Below are 10,775 nucleotides of genomic sequence, written 5' to 3' on the forward strand. Positions count from 1 at the left end.
CATCATATTTGTGACCAAATTCCCCTTTATTTCCCAGTACTGAGTATTAAAATCAGTGGTCAGCTCCAGGAGGATATGCAAACCACATTCCTTACATCAGCCTGACTATGGTCCCAGTCCACAGAGGCTGCTCTGAAAATACTTTCTTGCTCAGGTTCACTTGTAAGCCCACTTGGGAAGCAATTGTCCCTGGGCAGCTATTCATCACAGACAGAACTGGATGGGCAGCATTGATTTTATCTGTTTTCAAAACCAGGTCCAAATTAGATTACACATATCATGTCAAAAGAAGGCAGATTATCATGAATCCTATGCAAAGGTAGGCACTTTGATCCAAACAGCTCTGCAGAGGCTCCTGTCAGAACAGTCCTGAGTGTGCAACCTGTTCTGCAACTGTAGGGACACTCTGGGGCTGAAGTTTCTCTTGGGTACCCAGGTAACGAGCTTAATCCTGAAACACTTGGTAGCTGTGCACCTAATGTGGTTTCTAAACTATGTGGACACTTCGCCCTCAGGCCCTTTGCCTATTTTGTCCCTGTTGGTTTTGTACCTAAGGGTTCTTAAAGGGCATCGTTGCTATTCCAAACAACAGCTTCAAGAGTAAAAAGGTTTTCTCTGCTATAGGCTGTCTTAACTGTGCAGTGTCAGTACGATGTTTTCAGAGTGTGCCATGCACCAATCTTTACTTCAGACAGTACCGTTCCTTGGCAGAAGAGAATCATTCTGAAGTCCCTGATTGGCTTTTTACTCTTTTTCTGCTCGTATTAAAGACAGTGAAGCTGAAATATAAGGCAGAGGCAACAGTGGCATGACAAGAATACGTATTTGAAGTATGTAGCCACTCTTTTCTAGAAGAAAATCTTTTCTTCTATAGTCTGCCTGAATATTGCGTAATAGTGTAGTGACAGTCAGACAGATGTATGAACATACATTGTTTATCAACCTGCCAGTTAAATATTACTCCTGGAACACACTTGAAGAGCTTGCAGCACAATGTGTTAAGATATGTTATCAAATGATCTCTCTGTGCTAGCTCATTAATCAGCAAGAATGGAAGGGGAAAGAGAGAGAATTTGAAGAGGAAAGCTGCATTCTGTGCCTGAATGTTTTATTTCGACAGGAAAGGCATCTGATTTCCGGCATTTGCTGTTGAACCTGTGGCCATACAGACAGTGAAAATAATAGAATGGCTGGAGGTGAATGCAGGGCTGATTATATATTCCACCAGTAAGCATACCACCGGCGGCGATCAACTTTTTTTCCCTGAGAGTGTTCGCATCTGTGAATTTATTTTAAAAATACTGTTCCCAGAAGCAGTTAGATAGCTCAGCCAGCTCATCGCATTCTCTTCCCAAGGGAGACCATCCTTCCAACTCTCCCTCATGAAAAGGCCCAGAGGAATTTAGCGTGTTTGTCTCCAGGTGGATGGAAGATACATATGGTCCTGCCATGCAGCACTGCATCCCTGGCAAAGCAGAGCCAGGTATCAAGATGTCACACTTTGGGCAGAGAAGGCAGAAGGCTGGGTTTTCTTTTAAGATTTTAAATTTGAAAGGTCATCATCCACAGGCACATGGAGCAGAAGGAAGGAACCCAGCGGGAGGAGTGCTGCACAGATGTCCTTTCACATTGTGTTTTTTAGTGAGATGCGCTGAATGCATTTCTGGGCCTGAGGGAATAAGATTCAGGGAAGCTCAGAAACAGTCAGCATGAATAATAGGCAGAGAGACTAAAAATGTAGCAGTTCTGGGGGCTGTGCTAGGAGCACCAGAGGTCAAAAGCCAAGAGGATTGTGCAGCACTCACACTTCTCCCAGTACATGCACCTGAGCCCTCCCAAACAATACAGGAAAAAGCAGCTTGAGGTCTGATATGGTCACATAATACAAAGAGGTCTGCTGTCTGCAGGTTGGAAACTGAATTGAAGCAAGGTAAGGACAGCATCATCTGCCAGCTGAGTACCTGAAGCACTTACACAGAAGAGAATTCTGTCATCCACCATCACTAATAGGCAGCCCCTTGGCACTAACAGTCAGTGGGAAAATCCATCACTTTTGAGTTCAACAGTCTTTGATTGCTGGAAATAGGTTTTCCTATGGATATTTCACAGTACTGGTCAGGGTAACAAAATTATTTGAACAGTGCATGGAAAGAAGAACAGGTTAATGTGTGAGATCTGTACATCAGTGTCTACACTGAGACACCTGTCTGAATATGCTAAACTAAATAGATCTGCTCTGGGATCCTGCAATATAATAGCCAACTCTGAAAGCTTCCTCCTCAAACTCATGCACACAGGTTAAAAGTTACGAGTACTTTCCAAAAACAAGCAAAATCATGCATTGAATAGATTTGAAACCAGAGTTTTTTTAATGAGGGCTAGAAATTGGACTGGCAAAGCAAAAAGTTAAGAACACCTTCAGACTAACGTAAGAGCCTTCTCACTTCTGAGAATCATTTACTAAACACAATTTTATTGATTATGTTTGCTCAAGTGAACTTCAGTGACGAAACAAGATGGGATGATCTGAACTTACAGAGCCTGGCGTGCACATGTCATACAACACAACAATACCTTTGGATATTTTGAACACCTTCTGACCTCCACCCTTAGAGAGAAAGTTTCAAGGTTAACTAAAGCTTTAGCAACAGGTTTACAGTTATGTTGTCAGAAATTGGATTTCCAACCACTTGTTAGCCTCAAAAATGCCTACAAATTCTGAGAGAGGTTTTCAAAAGGATGTAATGATGGCAAAGCATTGTCCCAGGGAATGTAGAGGAGACCCTCACCTGTGCATTTTCTCTTCTAATAATGCAGAAGGATTCCATTTAAATGCGTCAAAGCAACGAAATTCTGAACTGACTGAGAAACATGGACAAGCCAACACCAAAGATGTACCCTTCTGGCAGCCAACACACCCCACAGCTCTTAGGAGAAAAACACTTCTGCACCAGTGACAAGCTTCATTTGCCACAGATGATCTTGCATCTCCTCCAACTGAATTACTTAGAAGATCTTTGTTGCCACTTGGAGCAGCATGGTTGTGGGCCTTCAGCAGATGTCCTCCAGGTGATCTTCCAGACCTGTGAACATGCAGGTGTGGGAATCATAGTTTCCAAACGTGGAGGAGCATGGGAAAAGCCCTCACTTGTTCAGCCTTTAATTATCTTCCACAGCATGAGGCAAAAAGGAATACTATACAGAATTATAATAATGCAACTTCCTGATGGCCAAGAGGAGAGACAAAATGTGCGTGCTGTAGAGGTTGGTAGTGGGTGGGCTGAGTTCTAAGTTCTGCCATGCTTGAGCTGGTCCTGAAGGTATGGCCATAGAGTAGAGGTTTTGGGTATCCCATCTAAAAGTTGTTCACGCTTTTTTTCTAATGCACATGCTATATAACTGCCAGTTCTGACACATGTAAAAGCTATCTGTAAAGACTTTGTGGTTTTCACTTGGTAATGTAGATAAACTGAATACTGACTTGCTACTGTGCACTGAGAACTGAGCACAATGTTGCTACTATACTCTAATTTCTTTAATTAAGTAGTATTTTAACTGACACATCTGCTCATTACACATAATGGTTGTGCCAGAACTACTATCCCCAAGTATAACTAATAATCCTGGCAATATAATATAAATAACAATATAATAATATTGTATTATAACCGAACTACTAGTAAAATACTTATAACTCATTTATGCATCCCCAATTCAATTTTGGATTCTGCTGTTCACCGAGCCCTTCTCCAGTCTCCACCAAGGTTGTAACAGTCAGAGCCACATGCAGGAAGTAGTAACCAATGCCTGTTGCTAACATCACCTTCTCTTGCTCTTGCACTGCTTCCCATCCTGAAGAACAGAAACCAGTCTCAAAGGCACCACTATCCCACGTCATTGGGCTTGCTGTATGTTAGTGTGGGAGCGTTTTCTACAAGGTGCTATTCAGCCACATCTGTAACGCAGGGGTGAAGATGAGAACTGAACCCACCACTGACACCACCAGGAATAACCACAGGAAGATCCGATCCAGGACTTGAGCTACAAATTTCCAGTCTTGGACAACCTGTGAAGGAGAGAGGAAAAGCAGATAGAAACAGCAAGGAGGCCAGTACATTGTTGGTATGACTAAACATATTTCAACTCCAAAAAACCTGCTTTTAAAAATCAGACTGCAGTGTGCCGTAGCCTGAAACCAATATGGGTCAGCTTTTCAGCAGCCATACGTGCCAGTCTCTCACGACACCAGAGCATTTTCATGGTATAAGCACGTGATAATTAGACTTCTTTCAGGCTGTGCAAAAGATTTTAGCTAAGTGCATAGGTAAAAACTTACAGCTGACTGAAACCTGCAGATGTCTTTATAACGATTTAGGTTTTCTTTTAGCATTTCCCTTGGAGGGCTAGGAGTTGGCTGTAGCAAAGCACTCTGACGCAGATGTTACTTGCGGTACAAGTGGTCCCACCAGCTTGTGTTTGCCTAAGTGCTCTGCTGGCTCATGCTGCATGCATTTAGGAGGGAGGCTCTGCACTGTGTGTACTGGCACAACCCTGAATAAATGGAAGCACTGTTTATAAAACAGATTCAAGGGACTTTTTTTTTTTTTTTTTTTTTAAATAATTCAAGCCTCAAAGAGAAGACTTCAGTCACGGACACTACATGCTCACATACTGCACATTTGGTTTACTGTTCCTCACCCTGTGATGTCATCAATAAAATTTAAACAAAGCCTTGGCCTTTGCTGGGAGGGTGCTAAGAGAACTTCTTCTCTTTACATATGCTGCTGGTTGCCTTGCTTGGCTATCCTACCTTTATGTGAGGTGCACTGTTTATGGACATGTTACTTAACTAACTTCTAAAATTTGCAATGTTAATAGCCAGGTGAATTGCTGGGAGGAGAAAGATGGAGGAGAAGAGTGTCTAAAATGAACTTCTGTTAGTGCAAGCCATAAAGGCCTCAGCTCAAAACAGGGCACATACACTACACAGAATAGATGGGAGGCCAAGACTGAGCCCTAGTGATTGCCATAAAACTTGCCCAGAACAGTTGTGAAAGACACAATTTCAGAGCATATGGCAACTCAGGTTTTCCAGATTTGCTTCTGTCCCCATCTTAACCAAGACCAGGTTATTCAAATACTCCTAAGACAGGAATTCCTCCAGGACAACCAGCTTTGCCCCCCTTCCATCTGGGAAGAACAGAGAGTCCCACAACACAACACTGTTCTTGAAGTAACATGCTTTCACACACCCAGCAGGGAAAGCTCCCAAAACACGTGCAAGAGGAATGCAAGAGGAAGAAGCAGTCAGAAGGGCATGCAGAAAAGGAAAAACTTGGAAGTTACTGCTGACTAGGAGGCTGTGATGCCTCTTTGCCCTCCCTTCACCTACCTGCCTGATGAAGTGCTCCTTTTTGACATGCCTGGAAATGTACCGAATGGAATCAGCTGCCTTTTCCAAAAAGGCAATCACGATCTTCTCTCCATCTTTTGCTTGCTTGTGTTTCTGCTTTCCTGGGAGTTTTGATTTCAAGGTGGTTTCCTTTTCCTCAGTGTCTGAGAAAGAATAACGGTCTACATGTCCCTTCATGCAGAGCAGCCGAGGCAGCTTCTGGAGGAAGAGTCTTTTAACCCAGGGAGCCATGGGATGGTAGGTTGCTGAGGAGCGGTGGTGGACGTTGATAACAAAGACAGTCACAATGATAGAGAGGGTCACAAAAATCATGATGAACAGTAGATACTCACCAATCAGAGGGATGACTTTGGAAGAAGAAGGGATTATTTCCTCAATCACTAAAAGGAAAACAGTGAGGGAGACTAGAACTGAAGTGGACAATGAGAGCTTTTCTCCTTCATCTGAGGGCAGGTAAAACACTAGGACAGTTAGAAAAGACAATCCTAGGCAGGGAATTATTAAGAAAAGAGTGTAGAACAGTGGAAGGCGTCTCAACACAAAGGAGTAAGTGACAAATGGGTAAGAGTACAGCCCATCCTTCCTGTTGCCTTTCATACCTTTGGCATTTAAGATCTCCCACTCCCCATTATCAAAGAAGTCTTTCCTGTCTACATTTTCATCCACTAGAATCAAGTCCACCATACTGCCATCGTATGTCCATGACCCAAATTTCATGGAACAGTTCTGCCTGTCGAAGGGGAAGAAGGTTACGTCCATCGTGCAGGAGCTTTTGTAGCTGGCTGGTGGTGTCCAGGTCACCACTCCATTGTATTTCACTATGGCTTTGGTCATCAGGGACCCTTCAAAACGTCCATCAGCGCTGTGAGTCAGACAGAAAGAAACAGTACCAAGATCAGAGTGCCCCAGAGCTACGCCATCACAGTCCCATGCAAGGAAAGCCAACATTCATACTGCCTACACAAGCAGCTCTCTAAGAATGCACGCAAGCTCTATGATAGCTGGCATGTCTCATCCATGCTACAGCCTAAGCCTGGAGTAAGAAACATGCTACTCACTTTTCAAACAGAACAATGTCAGGAAGCCACAAGGACTCAGAAGGGACACGGATAGCAGTGATCCCACCATATTCCTCTGGGCTCCAGGAGAGCTTGTGGTCCATCCATTCCTGCAAAGAATCAGCAGTTCTCTGCCTGCTCAGCCCCCAGCAGCCTCATTACTTCTCCTCCCCCCCCCAATCTGCCTTGTTTTTCTGTATTGTACAGCACTGAGGGAAGAGCTTGGCATATGATGAAGCAGCTGCAGAAGGGATGTCGTGCAGGCATGGCTGGAAGACATTAATCCCCATAAGCACTGCCCCTTCAGCCAGAGGTGAGCCTCGTAAAAAAGCCTATCCAGGCAGCCTCGAAGCAGGCACTTGTGGAGAGTACTGTCTGTTTTCCTACAGATATTTCCCTGTGCTGGCTGGGAGACAAAGATGACTTGAGCTATTTTGCGATTCAGTAATGGTAATGTCAGTGTGCAAGATCTTTTATAGAAGTGCCTACATTATGACATCTATCTCTATGTGCTTAATTACACTGTCCCTGCAATACAAATCATTGTTTCATGAGAAAGATTGGCATACCATTACAGGAAAATTAATATGATCATGTTGCAAAGAATTTGGTTACAATTCTGAAGATACATTTTTACGTTAAAAAAAAAATGCAAAAAGCAAGAAGAGTCCTGGCCATTTTCATCACATTGAACCATTGTGTCTTGTTACCTGGAGAGAGCCTAGCAAAGTGGCACCAACAACCCAGAAATTGAGGTGCAGTGAAGAAGCATCTCTCTCTTCTCTTCCATGGTACGGTTTTTCAGCTGCTCACAAGAATGGAAGCAAGTGGAAACAAGATCTGCAGATTGTGGCTAATATCATGAAGCAAATAATGAAGCACTTTCCATCAATCTCCAACACTAGGACCTCCCCAGGGATCAGCTTTCCTACGTCAATTTCCTTCATAAGCTAAGGACAAACCTAGAAGCAATTTTCTTTGCTTCTTCTTCTATCATATAGCCTGCTCCTACTGCTTCAGTTCCACCTGCCTTTCATAACCATACCACTTGTTATTTCAGACCTTTACAGCAACCCAGAGTCTCAGCAGAGACCCAGGTGAGATGAGAGTGCCTTCCTCCTCCAGGTGCAAAGGAAAGATAGGGCCCAAGGTCATGCACGGATGCAAGGTTGGTAGAGCTCTCCTAAGCCTGGCAGAAGGCCTGGATTCTCTGTCTATCTGCAGCAATCCTCCCTCCCCCATGCCCTGCATTGATTTCTCTCCAAGCTAAAGTGCTCTTTCATGTCTGCAAGGCAAATAGTTGCGTGTCTCCTTACTAGAGCAGAAAATAAACTGCATGAAGAATTTGAAGATGAACAGTTTAAAATGGGAATCTCCCCATGGGCTATGCTGACTTGAACTGTAGCAGCAGATGTAAAGGGCCTTTTCCTCTCCGCTTCCTGCCTTCCCAGATTCCCCACTATTCTCCCGTTCCACCAGCTCTGCCAAACTCCTGCCTCTGGGCTCAGGTTGTTAAGCCAGTGAAGCCAGGTCAAGAAACTTTGGGCCCCAGCTTAGCAATTAATTCTACAACTTGCCCAGCAACAGATAAATCTCAGCAACCACTGGAACTCCTTTGCACCTTCTACATTTGCCAGGAAGCCCACTTCAGTTTCCAGCATCTTTAGAACTTGGATTTGAGAGGAAAAAGAAAGAAAAATAAAAAAAGAAAATCCTTTCATCTGAGCTTTGTTCATCTAAGAAAAGCCAAGTTCATGCATAGGAATGATATCTCTGACTCCCCCTTCACCTCCAAGGTGACTATCAGCCTTCCCTGACCTCCCCAGCTCCTGCAGAGTAAGGAACTCTGAGTCCTTGGAAAGATTTGGATGTTCTTCATTTTTCTCTAAACAAAACAAAAAGATATTTTATTGCTGCTTAGTTTTAGGCATCTTTTCTCAGCTGTTGTTCTTGCAATTCCTAACAGTATTCTAAGTATTGAATTGCATGCGAAACCAGCTCACACTAAGCCTTTGCGAATTCTAGATTCCTAGACTGTGATTCCTAGAATGGAACACCAGAGCCAGACCATGGGTATTTAGTGCTCAGCCCATTCTCCTGAGGATATCAGCATATGTGAAAACCAATGACCATGTCTCACTTATTTTCTGCTCTGCACATTCATGCACTTTGCACTTCCTTGATAGCCCATCTGAGAGTCCTCAGAATGCTCAGAAGAGGTTCTAGAAAGAATAGCACCCAGCAGGAGCCCAGTTCAGAAACCTGTGTGAACACCTCAGTGTTCAGTTATCCTAGGGAGCTGCCCTGGCTAAAATGTGAGCTTGGTTTCCAAACACCTGCAAGGGAGCAGCATGTCTGCAGTGCAACTTCCTGGTCAGGTCTTTCTTTTATCTATGCTTTAACGCAGAGGGATAAGAAAAAATGGTTTCCTTCTTCTCCTCATACCTGTGAGGCAAGGAGAAGATGGTGGCGTTGCTCTAGCCCTGCAGCATGCTCAGAGGAACCTGCAGCAGAACCTAGTTTCCTACAGTGTGAATGGTGACACAGGCTCGAAATCAGGTCAATGTCGTGAAGAAAAAGGTGTCACATGCCTGACCAGAATGTCTGACCAGAACTGCCTCAAATGCATTAATACATCTATGGAGATGTCACACAGACAGAGGGATGAAGGCTGTCCCAGGGCACTGGAGTTTTTTTGTCCTGGATAGAGGAACTGGCCAGGAGAGAGGCCATCTTATTGCATAGTACCCATTCAGTGTCCAGGATCCCACACCATCCCAGAGCTCAATCACTGCAGGGCTGTAGACATCAAACTGAGGAAACAAACTGAGCTGCACTTCTCCACCAGCCCCAGCAGTCTGGGAACTACTCCTTACAGAATCACTCCATGCAAGCCTTTGGTTTTGTGTCCTCTCCCTAAGATCATCTGACACATCTATAGATGCTGACACGGCTGAGAGACTTAAAATAATTGTCACAAGGTCAATAAACCAGTGCAATGTAATCTAAACCAAATACAATGTTCCTCAGGAGTGAAGGAGATCTAACAGTTCAGCTTGAGCTTTTCCTTCTCTTGTGTAAATTACTTCCAGAAGCAGGACAGACAGTTATGACTAATTTGCAGAAATCCCACAGATTTTAATCTGGGGGGTTTAACATGCTGACCTTTTTTTTTCTCTTTACTTATGCTGAAGAAGAAGACTGTCTTAGCTGGGGCAAGGGACAGAGTGCTCAGATGACCTCTAAGTCTGAGATAGGATAGTCCCTCAGCGCACAGGCAGCATCCCAGAACAACTGTCACAGTTCCAGGAGATGTTGCTTCCCTAGAATATAGATGGCTTGGGATAGCTGGGATGCAGTCCAGAAAGAGGGTACCTTGCATCCTGAAAGCTCAATATCTGCCTCTACTCCTCTTTGGGCACTGGCTGAATGGAGAGGAGAACTTCAGGCAGGGCTACGTGGCACTGAGTTTGTCATGGATGGTGATGGGCAGAGTGGCAGGCTGCAGCAGCCCCTCATCCAAAGCACTGAGCAGCCTTGCAGTGGATGGGAAGGTCTGAGGCCATCTGATTTACCTGTTTCAGCCACACGTTGGTCGTCATCAGCTGGTTCTTCTCATCCTAGGGCAACACAAGGTAGAGAGGCCTGCAATACCAGGACAGCCAGAGGAGACAACCCCCACATATGATCCAGTAGGACCTATCTTAGCCCCCACAGAATCAGGTGCTGAGGCACAAGGAGATGACAGGTCTAGGACAGAAAGCAGGGTGGCTCACATCCCCAGGCTGCCCAACCTGAGGTGAATCTGAGCAGGGAGAAGACAAAGCTTGTAAAGAAAGCACAAAAGGAGAACTCGTCCTCTGCAGCAAGAGGAGCACTGCTGCCATCTGGCACTCTCTGGCCCTCCCACCCTGTGCAAACCCCACCATGCACTGCACAGATGGAGGGGAAAGGGACAGTGAGCTCATGCGTAGGTTGTCTGGTTCACCCCAGGCCCCTGCTGTGTGGCTGAGTCACCTGCTGGTTTTGGCCTGGATAGACCTTGCCTGGGGCTAGCAATACCCAGCTCTGTACCTTGCTATCCTGCAAGGCCCAGGGACAGCCTCTGATGTGACAAGGCTTTAATGACAGGAGCTGCAGGCAGGAGGGGGCCTTCAGCTTTATTGGGAGATGAAGGAGCCCCAGGGCAGCTGGAGGTCCTACCCTGGCACCACACCAGGTGGTACTTTGTTGCTTGACCAGTGGATGTTGTGTCAGGAGCCAAGGCCAGCAGCACAATCGGCATCACAGCAAGGCACAGGGCT

The 10,775-nt window shown here is 45.0% G+C and overlaps 1 protein-coding gene across 1 annotated transcript; it reads right to left on the minus strand.

Moving 5' to 3' along the window:
- Positions 1-3,931: 3,931 nt before the first annotated feature.
- CHRNB3 (cholinergic receptor nicotinic beta 3 subunit) lies at positions 3,932-10,088 on the minus strand. The gene is made up of 4 exons (XM_042866251.1): positions 10,047-10,088; positions 6,472-6,581; positions 5,393-6,275; positions 3,932-4,066 (listed from the first exon to the last, which is right to left on the minus strand). The coding sequence occupies exons 1-4, from the start codon at positions 10,071-10,073 to the stop codon at positions 3,932-3,934; spliced, it is 1,155 nt and encodes a 384-aa protein (XP_042722185.1). The 5' UTR covers positions 10,074-10,088.
- Positions 10,089-10,775: the final 687 nt, after the last annotated feature.

This window comes from Lagopus leucura, unplaced genomic scaffold, assembly GCF_019238085.1.
Source record: "Lagopus leucura isolate 7727_CA_CO unplaced genomic scaffold, USGS_WTPT01 Super-Scaffold_810, whole genome shotgun sequence".
Taxonomy (NCBI): Eukaryota; Metazoa; Chordata; class Aves; order Galliformes; family Phasianidae; genus Lagopus; species Lagopus leucura.